Source organism: Equus caballus, chromosome 8, assembly GCF_041296265.1.
Source record: "Equus caballus isolate H_3958 breed thoroughbred chromosome 8, TB-T2T, whole genome shotgun sequence".
NCBI lineage: Eukaryota > Metazoa > Chordata > Mammalia > Perissodactyla > Equidae > Equus > Equus caballus.
In genome coordinates, this window is record NC_091691.1 from 43,968,196 (window position 1) to 43,982,469 (window position 14,274).

Sequence of the window (14,274 nt, forward strand, 5' to 3'; positions counted from 1 at the left end):
GAAGTACTGATATATGCTACAACATGGATGGACCTTGAAAACACATTAACTGAAAGAAACCAGACACAAAAGGCCACATACTGTATGATTCTGTTTAGATGAAATCTCCAGAACAGGCAGAAAGTAAATTAATGGTTGCCTAGGGATGGGTGGTGAGGGGACGGGGAGTAATCTTCGTGGGTGCTGGGTTTCTTATTGAGGCGATGAAAGTGTTCTGGAATTAGATGGCAGCGGGGGGTGCACAACACGAAAACCAGTGAATCGTATTCCTTAAACGGGCACATGTTATAGCACACAAATTATATCTCAAATATCTTAAATCACAGATCTCAAATTAAAAATCATTTTGATAGGCATTATTGTCCAAGGACGTCTGAACTCAATTAAGTGGCCAAAATGAATACAAAGTCGAGCTCTGTAAAGTTTAACTCTCTAAAAGTCAGGCAGCAAGGGATACTGAATAATTTATGAGTATGGATTTTACCAAAGAATCTCTCACTATATTAATGTTAATACTCTTTGATTCATGGAGAGTTTTGATCTCCTTTTTAGTTTACAGGGAGGGGTAGGTTATTACTTGTACTGGCACTTATGAACGATCAGGAAATTTGAAAACCACAAATGGATTCCTCAAAGAAAAACTGACAATTTAAAACTGCTATTATGGTCTATTTCAAGCATCTCAGGGTTTCTTTAGGTTTAACTTAAAACATGGATTTTATTCTCTCTGTTTGAAATGCTTCTGTTTTTCAAATGACAATCGCACGTTCTACAAAAACTTAAGTAGAATTTATCTGATGGCGGGTTAATTTAGAAAGCTAATACTAAAGCACACACATGTTGACTTTTTCAGATTAAAACTTCAAAATATAATATGTATAAGACATAATATTTCTTTAAAAATAGCAATAAAGAACTCCCAATTTGAAAAACAAATATACGTGTCATTACATTTTTCCCATAAAGACATATGAAATCTTACTTTATGCTTCAGAATAGGATTGAGTCACTGTCATATAATGTTATTCAACTTTTGTCCCCGTATTTGTCATATTAGAAATTGTGCACGTCCTGTCTCACTAGCTGTACTGTAAGCTCCAGGAACTATACACAAATCTTGATATTTTAGATTAAGCCCAATGATAATGTCCTACCTACAGATAGGGGCCTAAGATCTAATATATGTTGAAAATTCATTCATTAAGTTGTTTGCACTACCCAATTCTCCATGGCAGACTTCCTTGATATGTATTTATAGTATACTGGATTGCCAAATGACCAAAACTTGCCATGAATTTTACAATGTAATTATTACATAGATTTCTATGAGTGTTATGACACATAACTTTATTATGAACATACCTAATATGAAACAAAACCACCATAATACTCACAGTTGTAACCAGGCGCGATACGGTGCTGAGCTTCCAGGCTGGCCAATGTGATGTGAAAGATGACGTGCAGCAACAGGAAGGACAGACTGGTGAAGCACAGAGACTTCAACAACCGTCCCGTATGTCCTAGGGGAGAAAAGAACAGAGACTGTGAGAGAACTTAGGATGAAACACACCCATTCTGATCTTCCTACAGTTCCACATGGAACATGTTTCTATGTAATCTACTCTGTAGACTGACTCCAAAGCATATGACACGTAACAATTACTCTCTTAATTACTAGTCTAAACCTAAAAGCTATCTTATTCCCTTTGTAAAATTATACAAATAACATTGATTAAAAACTCGATGTAAAAGAAAGATGCTTCCCTCTTCATCATATGACATGTTACCACAAAATGAAACCACAAAAAGTCCTTGGCCCAGAAAATTTTATAAGGGACTTCTGCCAATTTTGAAGGCAGATAATCCCTATCTTATAAGAGTAGTTCCAGAGAGTAAAAAACGAAGGAAAGTTGCCTAAAACATTTCATGAAGTTAGAGTAACTTTAAATTCAAAGTTAAATAAGGCTAGAAGAGGAAAAGAAATTATAAGCCCATTTTACTTATGAACACAGACACAAATTATTTACAGATATAATTGCTAATCAACTGAAATAGCATAGTAAAATTATAACATATAATAAGCTAGGGTTTATTGCAGAAAAACAAGTGTCTTTTACCATTAATAAATCTATAAGTGTAAGTCATACCCTAGAGGGCTGATAGTATGATTTTCTCAATAGATACAGAAGAAGCATTTCATAAACTTCAAAATCTATTTATCATCAAAGAAAACAACACTCAGAAAACTAGGAATAGAAGGAAATGTTCTTAAGATGATAACAGATTTACACCATAACTAAAGCAAACAATCTGTTTATGGTGGAATTTTAGACATAGTCCCATTAATGTCAGAGATTGATCAAGGACACTTGACACTCTTGCCACTTAACATATCAATAGGTGTGCTGGCCAATGTTATAAGACAAGAAAAAAGAATAAAGAGTTGTAATAACTAGAATTATTTGCAGACAATATGATCAAATGGAATTACTCACAGATGATATTATCAATGTAGAATGTCAAACTGAAACCACAGACCAACTATTAGAGCAAATACAAGAAAATGATTCAGATACAATATCATCTTACGAAAGTCAATACAGCACCTATGCATTAGCAATAACCAAATAGAAAACAAGACATCACTTAAATTAGCAACCAAAACTGTATTGTAATGGTTTTGCCAGTGTTTTAGTGCTTTGGTTTTAGTCAGTTTGGCTAGGCTACAGTCCCTGATTATTCAATCAAACACTAAACTAAATGTTTTTGTGAATTTATAGAAGTGACTAAAGTCTATTATCAACTGACATTAAGTAAGGATGTTATCTGTGATAATCTGGGCAGGCCTGATTCAATCAGTTGGAAGGCCTGGAAACCAGGAGGAAGAAAGAAACAATGAGGAAATTCTGTCCCCTGTTGACATTAGCTTCAGCCTGTGCCTATGAATTTAGGCTTGTCCATGACCATGACTTTCCCTTCTGGACAGCCTACCCTACAGATTTTGGCTTTCTTAGCCAGCTTGCATAATCAACAGTATAAGCCAATTCTTTATAATAAATCGTATATAGACAAATATATAATATATATATAATCTCCTACAGGTTGAACCCTGACTGATTACAGTATCTATGAACTAACCTTAACTAAGAATGTGCAAGATCTTTATGGACAAAATTATAAAATTCAATAGAAAAACAAGAAGACATGAATAAATGAAGAGATATGCCACACTGGTGAATGAAATGACTTAATATGATAAAAATGACAATTTTCCCCAAATTTAGTCTACAAATTCAATGTAACTTCAAATAAAATACCAGGAGAAACTTTAGACCTTTGACAAACATATTTCAAAATATATACAAAAAGATTTTTTGAGGAACTCAAGAAACTTATTTTAGAAATATATTTGGAAGAAAGAAGTCTATGAATTTCCAGGTCAATTTTGAAGTTTTGAGAAATTAGATCAAGAGTGGGCGTGGTTGTTTGTCCTAGCAGACATTAAGATATACTATACACCCATAAGTTAAGACAAAACAATCAGAAACTTAGATTCCTTATGGAGAGGGAAAAAAAAAAAGTCAAATGGAATATCATACAGAGCTCAGAAGAAACAAATTTATTTATATAAACTTGATAAATGTCAAATTTTACCCCACAAGTCAGGAGGAAAAAGATAAGCTATCTAGCAGAAGAAAACTGGCTCAATAAATACAGACAAAAATAACCCTGGATTCCTGCCACCAAGGTGACCTCTAGATGAATAAAGACCTAAATGCGGAAGATAAAATTCTAAAGTTAACACATGAAAATATGGGATAACAACCTTGTGCCTTTGCTAGGAGGCTTGCCTTCTAAAACTAGGCCCCAAAACATAAGCTATAAGGAAAAAAAAAGACGAATTTGACTGTATTAAAATCAAAGATTAAACAAATGCCACCATAAATAAAATTCACAGACAGATGATTAGTTGGGACATTTAAGATATACATGAGATTAATATTTAGAACAGATAAAGAATGACTACATATCAACAAGAAGAAGGCAGGTCAACTGAGAGAGAAGGGGGCAGAATGTCTAAACAAGCAGATTACAGGGAACCCGGGTGGGTGATATGTTTACACAGAAAAGCTAAAGCTGTTAGCAGAGAAATTATCATGAAAACAGAAATGAGCTAACATTTTAGACCCATCATATTAGCAAAAATTATAAAAATTCAAAATATTGAGTTTTTCTGAAGGGAAACGATGTTTTCACAGTAGGCCAGAACTGGTGGAGCCTTTCTGGATGTGAGTTCTGAAGGAGGCCAAAATTCTGTGACTTAGTCATCACACTCCAGAGGAAGGTTTGCGACAGGCCTACATGGGGACTCGAATAATGACATTCATGTCATTGTCTGTAGTAGCAGGCAATCGGAGATATTCTAATTTTCCACCACTGAAGCGATGGCTATGTAACAATGCAGTGAATGTGTCTGAAATATTTGCACCATTAGGTGCATTAAGGCAGAAGAACATTGAACAACATAGCTGGGTCTTAAAAACACTCGCTAAAAATAACGAGAAACAAGATGAGACACGTAGCACAAAATAATTCAGATAAATTATGAACACAGACATGGATAAAATAACATGTATGTTTCACACAAATATGTTTTGGTGTATTCAACATATGTGTCAAGCGTATCTGAGTAGTTTCATATGGGAAGGTAGAAAATAGGAATGAGAATCGAATATGATATGAACAAGAGTAAATCAATAAAGCAAGAGAAGCACTTTGGCTGATCCTATAATAAAACCCTTCTGTGAATTGAAGACTAAATTGTTTCAACTCTCTTCACCCAGAGATGGAAAGGACTAGACAAATATTGGACTAGATGACCAACACTCTGGTCCTTGGTCTGCCACTGGCCATGCAATTTTGGGGACCTAATTAGAGTCTCCAGGCCTTTGAAACCCTAAAATTTTATATATAAATAAGATTTATTTATATGACAAATATATACATGATAAATATATGGTATACTTATGAATTTATATGTTTATAAATACATTTTATATTTATATTTACATAATAAACATATAAGCTAACTATACACATATGATATAGATATAATTTTATATTTAAAATACATGTGTAAACACACCCATAGATCTTTAAGATCTAATCAGAAGTTACGTTATCTCATTTCCACATAAAATCCCAGTTTAGGGGTAAGAAAACTGCTTTGTATACTCTGAATGACTGTATTACTAATCTCATGTCAGGAAAGAAAACTGAAAACTTCACCCAAAATATTGAGAGAACATAAGCTGAATGTCTCTTGGGCGTACATTCAACAAACCCGTGCTGGAGAGAGTGATTTCTCAGTAGCCCAAGGGGAGTTTCCGTTACAACCTGTGCCGTATCACGAGGAACCACACAGCTCATTTCTAATTCTTTTCGACAACGATGTAAGCCACGCTCGTCTATCGCCATGGTAATTGCTCCTGCTGCCCTGGCTCTCCCCAGGCTCTGAGCTCAGGATATTTATCTTTGTGTTTCTAATGTTGACTCAAAAGCTTCAGTGAGCGCTGCTCACACGGACCAAGAGCAGAGGAGCCCATAAAATGCTCTCAGGAAAAACATGTAATTGCCGTAAAAAATGAAGCTTAGAGATCTAAAATGTCATAAACAGAAAGAAAAATATAATTAAAATGCATATTTCATTCTAAAATGCATTTCTTTATATTTTTCTACCTTTTGACATAATATAGTTTTGGCTTGTAGTCAGTTACTTAAATAAAAACATAGCTTAATGAAATTAAACTTTATTAGTCTTTTAAGAAAATGAAAAGTTTAAAATAAATGGAAGCAGAAAGCAAGGGAATTAGTCTGTTGATTTGTTCTCAATCCTACCGTAGTTTTTATTGCTTCCATTGGGGACAACTAAGGATTAACATACAGAAATAAAATTTTTTCAAGATAGTCAAATAATGTATAATAATGCTGTATAAACAATTAGGTTTTGCTTGTCAAGTATTCCCTTACAGTAACATTTCCTGATTGCAAAAGGATGGATATACATTGGAGATATTCTAATATGTATTTATATATATACACATTTAATTGAAGTAAAATTCAGATAACATAAAATGAACTGTTTTAAAGTGAAAATTTCAGTGTCATTTAGTACATTTACAATGGTGCACGACTCTTGCCTCTATCTACTTTTGAAACATTTCCTCACTCCAAAAGCACCAGTTAAGCAGTTATTCTCCATTCCTCCTCCTCCTCACCCCTGGCAACCATGTCAGCTTTCTGTCTCTATGGAAATTTCATATAAATGTTATCATACAATATGTGACCCTTAGTGTCTGACTTCCTTTCACTCAGCATAATGTTCTCAAGGTTCATCCATGTTGTAGCACGTGTCAGTACTTCATTCCTTTTTATGACTGAATACTATTCCATTGTATGCATTAACCTGTGTTCATCTATTCACTTGCTGATGGAGATTTAGGTTGTGCACACCTTTTGGCTACTGTAAATTGTACTGTTTGAACATGTGCGTACATGTATTTGTTAGAGTACCTTTTTTCAATTACTTTATGTACATACCCAGGAATGGAATTGCTGGATCATATGGTAATTATATGTTTAGCCTTTTGAGGAGCAAACTATTTCCCATAGCAGATGTACCATTTTACATTCATATCATCTATGTACAAGGATTCTAATGTCTCCACATCTCTGCCAACACTTGTTACTTTTTCGTTTTTTAAAATTACTATTTATTATCATAATAGTCATCCTAGTGAATGTCAAAGGGTATCTCTTTGTGGTTTTGATTTGCATTTCCCCAAGGACTAACGGCATTGGGCATCTTTTCATATGCTTCTTGGCCATAAGCATATCTTCTTTGGAAATGACGCTCAACTCTATTTTATTGGTCTATATTTCTATCCTCATGGAACTACCACAATGTTTTCATCACTGTAGCTTTGTAGTAGGTATTAAAACCAGGAAATGTGAGTGCTACAACTTTGTTCTTGTTTTTCAATACTGTTTTGGCTATTTGGGATCCCTTGCAATTTCATATAAACTTGAAGATTAGCTTTTTTATTTCTGCAAAAAGGGCAATTGGAATTTTAATTGAGATTGCATTGCATCCATAAATCATTTTGAATAGTAATGACATCTTAACAATATTAAATCTTCCATTCCATAAGCACACGGTGTCTTGTCATTTTTTTAGATCTTCTTTCTGTCAGCATGTTTAATATTTTCAGCACACAAGTCTCTCAGTTCCCTGGTTAAATTTATTCCTAGGTATTTTTATCTTTTGAGTGCTAGTATAAATTGAACTGTCTTCCTAATTTCTGCTACAGATTTTTCATTGCCTGTGTACAGAAACACAACAGATTTTCTTGTGTTAATCTGGTACCCTGCAACTTTGCTGAATTTGTTTATTAGCTCTAGTAGCAATACTCTGGATTCTCTGGGCTTCTTATATATAGAAACATGCCATCTGCAAATAGAGAGAGTTTTTCCTTTCCAATTTGGCGGTCTTTTATTTGTTTTCTTGCCTAATTTCTCTGGCCAGAACTTGCTGTGCAATACTGAGTGGCAGTGGTGAAGGCAGATTGATTAGTTTGCCAGGGCTGCTGTAACCAAGTACCAACCGTAGCCAGGTGGTTGAAACAACACAAATTTATTCCCTCACAGTTCCGGAGGCCAGACATCCAAGATCAAGATGTCAGCACGTCTGATTTCTTCTGAGGCCTCTCTCCCTGGCTTGGGGATGGCTGCCTTCTAGCTGTGTCCTCACATGGTCCTTTCTCTCTGTGAGGGCATCCCTGGAGTGCATCCGGACATCCTCTTTTTATAACACCAGGCAGATTGGATTAGTACCTACCCTAATGGCCTCATTTTAACTTAATTACTTCTTTAAAGGCTCTATCTACAAATGCATTCTGTGACATTTAGGGTTAAGGCTTCAACATATGCATTTTGGGGGACCACAATTCACCCCATAACAGCAGACATCCTAATCTTGCTCCCGATAGTAGGAGAAAGTTCTCAGTCTCTCACCATTGAGAAGGATGCTAGCTGTGGGTTTTCCATATGTGGCTTTTATCAGGTTGAGAAAGTTTCCTTCTTTTCCTCGATTTCTGAGTGCTTTTATCAAGAAAGTAAGGTGAATTTTATCAAATGCTATTTCTGGGTCAATTGAGACAATCATGGTTTTTTTTTCCCTTTTGTTCTATTCAGATGGTTTGTTTACATTAATTGATTTTCTTATGTTGAACCACCCTTTTATGCTAGGAAAAATCCCACTTGGTCACAGTGTTTAATCCTTTTAATGTGCTGTTAGATTAGGTTTGCTAGTATTTCATTGAGAACTTTTGCATCTATATTCATAAGGGATCCTGGTCTGCAGTTGGTTTTACTTTTTCTTGTGTTGTCTTTGGCTTTGTTATCAGGGTAATACTGGTCTCACAGAATGAATAAGGAAGTTAAGGAAGTGTTTCTTCTCATTCTATTTTTTGAAAACTTTGAGAAGTATTGGTATTAACTTTTATTTAATTATTTGATAGACTATGTCAGTGAAGTTATCTGGTACAGGACTTGTCTTTGTTGAAAGGTTTTTGGTTATTGATTCAATCCTTTACTCTTACAAATCTGTTCATATTTTCTAATTACTTTTGTGTCAATTTTGATAATGTGTGTTTCTAGAAATCTCTTCATTTCATTTAGGTTATCTAATTTGTTGGTGAATCCTTGTTCCTAGTACTCGCATATAATTATTTTAATTCTGTAATGTTGGCAATACTGTCCCCACTTTCATTTCCCATTTTACCATTTATGTCATCTCTTTTTTGATTTGTGAGTTTAACTAAAGTACTGTCAATTCTGTTGATCTATTCAAAGAACCAACTTTTGGTTTTTTTGATTCTCTCTCTTTTTTTTCTTTTTTTTTGAGGAAGATTAGCCCTGAGCTAACTACTGCCAATCCTCCTCTTTTTGCTGAGGAAGACTGGCCCTGAGCTAACATCCGTGCCCATCTTTCTCTGCTTTATACATGGGAGGCCTACCACAGCATGGTGTGCCAAGTGGTGCCATGTCCACACCCGGGATCCAAATTGGCAAACCCTGGGCCGCAGAGAAGTGGAACGTGCAAACTTAACCACTGCACCACCAGGTTGGCCCCTGATTCTCTCTGTTGTCTTTCTATTCTCTGTTTCATTTAGCTCTGCTCTGATCTTTTTTTTTATTGTGGTAACATTTGTTTATAAAATTATATAAATTTCAGGTGTACATCATTATATATTTCAATTTCTGTGTAGATTACGTCATGTTCACTACCCAAAGACTAATTACAATCCATCACCACACACATGTGCTTAAACTCCCCTTTCACCCTCCTCCCTCCCACCTTCCCCTCTGGTAACCACCAATCCAATCTCTGTTTCTATGCGTTTGTTCGTCATTGTTTTTATCTTCCACTTATGAGTGAGATCATAGGTATCTGACTTTCTCCTTCTGGCTTATTTCACTTAGCATAATACCCTCAAGGTCCATCCATGTTCTCACAAATGGCCAGATTTCATCATTTCTTATGGCTGAGTAGTATTCCATTATGTATATATACCACATCTTCTTTATCCATTCATCCCTTCACGGGCACCTCGGTTGCTTCCAAGCCTTGGTTATTGTGACTAATGCTGCAATGAACATAGGGGTGCATGTATCTTTATGCATTTGTGTTTTCAAGTTCTCCAGATAAATACCCAGCAGTGGAATAGCTGGATCATATGGTAGATCTATTTTTAATTTTTCGAGAAATCTCCATACTGTTTTCCATAGTGGCTGCACCAGTTGGCACTCCCACCAGCAGTGTATGAGGGTTCCTGTCTCTCCACATCCTTTCCAACACTTGTTGTTTCCTATCTTGTTAATTACAGCCATTCTGAGAGGACTGAGGTGGTACCTCATTGTAGTTTTGATTAAAAATTTCCCTGATAGTTAATGATGTTGAACATGTTTTCATGTACCTGTTGGCCATCTGTATATCTTCTTTGGAGAAATCTCTGTTCAGATCTTTTGCCCATTTTTTAATTGGGTTGTGAAGTTTTTTTGATGTTGAGATGTATGAGTTCTTTATATATTTTGGATATTAACCCATTATCAGATATATGATTTGAAAATATCTTCTCCCAGTTTGTAGGTTGTCTTTTTGTTTTGTTGATGGTTTCCTTTGCTGTGCAGAACATTTTTACTTTGATGTAGTCCCATTTGTTTATTTCTTCTGTTGTTTCCCTTGCCTGGTCAGATGTGGTACTTGTAAATAAACTGATGTCGAAGAGTGTGCTACCTAGATTTTCTTCTAGACGTTTAATGGTTCCAGGTCTTACATTCAAGTCTTTAATGCATTTTGAGTTGATTTTCGTGTATGGTGTAAGATAGTGGTCTACTTTCATTCTTTTGCATGTGGCTGTCCAGTTTTCCCAACACCATTTATTGAAGAGACTTTCCTTTCTCCATTGTATGTTCCTGCCTCCCTTCTGGAAAATTAGCTGTCCATAGAGGTGTGGGTTTATTTCTCGGATCTCGATTCTGTTGCATTGATCTGTGTGTCTGTTTTTGTGCCAGTACCATACTGTTTTGGTTATGATAGCTTTGTAGTATATTTTGAAATCAGGAAGTGTGATACTTCCAGCTCTGTTCTTTTTTCTCAAGAGTCCTTTGGCTATTAGGAGTCTTTTGTTGTTCCACATAAATTTTAGGATTCTCTGTTCTATTTGTGTGAAAAATGTTGGAACTTTGATAGGGATTGCACTGAATCTATGGATTGCTCTAGGAAGTATGGACATTTTACCTATGTTAATTCTTCCAATACAGGAGTACAGAATATCTTTCCAATTCTCTGTGTCTTCTTCAATTTCTTTCAACAATGTTTTATAGCTTTCAGTGTACAGATCATTCACCTTTTTAGTTAAGTTTATTCCTAAGTGTTTTATTCTTTTTGCTGCAATTGTAAATGAGATTGCATTCTTAATTTCTTCCTGCTACTTCGTTGTTAGTGTATAGAAAAGCAACTGATTTTTGTATGTTGATTTTCTATGCTGAAACTTGACCATATTCATTTATGATTACTAAAAGTGTAATTTTAGTGGGTTCTTTAGGGTTTTCTATATATAAAATAATGTCATCTGCAAATAGTGACAGTTTCACTTCTTCCTTTCCAATTGGGATCCCTTTTTCTTGCCTAATTTCTCTGGCTAAGACTTCCAATATTATGTTAAATAAGAGTGTTGAAAGTGGGCATCTTTGTCTGGTTCCTGTTCTTAGAGGGATAGCTTTCAGTTTTTCTCCATTGAGAATGATATTTGCTGTGGGTTTGTCATATATGACCTTTATTATGTTGAGGTGCTTTCTTTCTATACCCATTTTAATCAGAGATTTTATCATATATGGATGCTGTATCTTGTCAAATGCTTTCTCTGCATCTATTGAGATGATCATGTGATTTCTATTCTTCATTTTGTTAATGTGGTGTATCACGTTGATTGATTTGCGGATGTTGAACCATCCCTGCATCTCTGGAATAAATCCCACTTGGTCATGGTGTATGATCTTTTTAATGTATTGTTATGTTCAATTTGTTAGTATTTTGTTGAGGATTTTTACATTGATGTTCATCAGTGATATTGGCCTGTAATTTTCTTTTTTTGTGTTGTCCTTGTCTGGTTTTGGTATCAGTGTAATGTTGACTTCATAGTATGAGTTAGGAAGCTTCCCCTCCTCTTAAATATTTTGGGAGAGTTTGAGGATAGGTATTAAGTCTTCTTTGAATGGTTTGGTAGAATTCACCAGGGAAGTTATCTGGTCCTGGACTTTTATTTTTGGGGAGGTTTTTGATTACCGTTTCGATCTCCTTGCTGGTGATTGGTCTATTCAAATTCTCTATTTCTTCTTGGTTCAGTTTTGGAAGGTTGTATGATTCTAAGAATTTGTCCATTTCTTCTAGATTATCCAATTTGTTGGCATATAGCTTTTCATAGTATTCTCCTATAATCTTTTGTATTTCTGAGGTGTCTATTGTAATTTCTCCTGTTTCATTTCTGATTTTATTTACTTGAGTCTTCCATATCTTTTCTTGGTGAGTATAGGTAAAGGTTTTTCAATTTTGTTTATCTTTTCAAAGAATCAGCTCTTGGTTTCATTGATTTTTTTCTATTTTTTTTTTTAGTCTCTATTTCATCTATTTCTGCTCTGATTTTTATTATTTCCTTCCTTCTACCGATTTTGGGCTTTGTCTGTTCTTCTTTTTCCAGTTCCTTTAGGCACACTGTTAGATTGTTTATTTGGGATTTGTCTTGTTTGTTGAGGTAGACCTGTATTGCTATAAACTTCCCTCTTAGAACCACATTTCCTGTATCACACAGATTCTGGCATGTCGTATTTTCGTTTTCATTTGTCTCCAGGTATTTTTTGATTTTGCTTTTGATTTCTTCATTGACCCAACTGTTGTTCAGTAGAATTTTGTTTAATCCCCACATTTTTTTGGCTTTTCTGATTTTCTCCCTATAGTTGACTTCTAGTTTCATACCTTTCTGGTCAGAAAAGATGCTGGTATTATTTCACTCTTCTTAAGTTTATTAAGACTTACGTTGTGGCCAAATATGTGATCACTCCTGCAGAATGTTTCATGTGCATTTGAAAAGAACGTGTACTCTGCAGTTTTTGGATGGAATGTTCTATATATATCCACTAAGTCCCTCTGGTCTAATGTATTTTTTAAGGCCAGTGTTTCCTTATTGATCTTCTGTTTGGATGACCTATCCATTGGTGTAAGTAGAGGGTTAAAGTCCCCTACTATTACTGTGTTACTGTCTATTCTCCTTTTACGTCTCTTAATAATTGCTTTATATATTTAGGTGCTCCTATGTTGGGTACATAGATATTTACAGGTGTTATATCCTCTTACTGGATTCTCCCCTTTATCATTATATAGTGCCCTTGTCTCTTTTATAGCTTTTGTTTTAAAGTCTATTTTGTCTGATATAAGTACTGCTACCCCAGCTTTCTTTTAATTGCCATTTACATGGAGTATCTTTTTCCATCCTTTCGCTTCCAGTTTGTGAGTGTCTTTAGGTCTGAAGTGTGTCTCTGGTACACAACATATATATGAGGCTTTGTTTTTTTATCCAATTGGCCACCTTATGCCTTTTGATTGGAACATATAGTGCACTGACATTTAAAGTAGCTATTGATAAATATTGCCATTTTGTTACTTTTTTTCTGGGCGTTTTAGTAGCTCTTCTCTGTTCCTTTCTTCTTCTCTTCCTCTCTTCCCTTGTGGTTTGATGACTTTCTTTAGTATTATGTTTGGGTTCCTTTCTGTTAATTATTTGTGTATTTATTATAGGTTTCAGTTTTGTGATTACCATGAGGTTCATATATAATAATCTACGTGTATAGCAATGTATATTGAGTTGACGGTCCTTTAGTTTGACTTCTTTCTAAAAGCTCTACTTTTTTGCTCCCCTCCTCCCACACTTTATGTTTTTGATATCATATCCAACCTCTAATTTTGTGTGTGTACCCATTACTTCCTTATCATTGAAATAGTTAATTTTAGTACTTTTGTCTTTTTACCTCCATATTATCTTCATAGGAGGTTCATCTGCTACCTTTGCTGTATTTTTGCCTATACCAGGGGTTTTATTGCCTTTTTGTTTTGTTTTGATAGTTTTCTTATTCCTCTTTGTGGTCTTCTCTTTCCCAATTAAATAAGTCCCTTTAGCATGTCCTGTAAAACTGGTTTCTTGGTGATAAAATTTAATTTTTCCTTATCTTGGAAACTCTATCTCTCCTTTCATTCTGAAAGATAACCTTGCCGGGTAGAGTATTTTTGGCTGTAGGTTTTTTCCTTTTGGTACTTTAAATATATCATGCCACTTCCTTCCAGCCTTTAAGGTTTCAGCTAAGAAGTCAGCTGATAGCCTTATGGGGTTTTCTTTATATTTCCCTTGCCTGTCTCTTGTCGCTTTTAGAATTCTCTCTTTATATTTAATTTTGGAAATTTTAATTATAATGTGTCTTGGTGTGAGCCTTTTAGAGTATATCTTGTTTGATGCTCTCTGTGCTTCCTGTAGTTGGATATCTGTTTCCTTCATTATGTTAAGAAAGTTTTCAGCTATTGTTTCTTCAAATAGATTCTCTGCCCCTTTCTCTCTCTGTTCTCCTTCTGGGACACCTATAATCTAAATGTTACTGCACTTGATG

General features: G+C 35.0%; 1 protein-coding gene across 12 annotated transcripts in view; it reads right to left on the bottom strand.

The window, feature by feature from the left end:
* PIEZO2 (piezo type mechanosensitive ion channel component 2) overlaps positions 1–14,274 on the bottom strand; it is a 418,970-nt gene that overhangs the window by 271,745 nt on the left and 132,951 nt on the right. For all 12 annotated transcript variants that reach the window (XR_011420922.1, XR_011420921.1, XM_070220589.1 and 9 more), the window contains exon 3: positions 1,395–1,520. Coding sequence is in view for 10 of the 12 variants with exons in the window: in XM_070220589.1 (XP_070076690.1) it covers positions 1,395–1,520 (126 nt within the window). In the remaining 2 variants the exon portion in view is untranslated. The remainder of the gene's footprint in view (positions 1–1,394; positions 1,521–14,274) is intronic.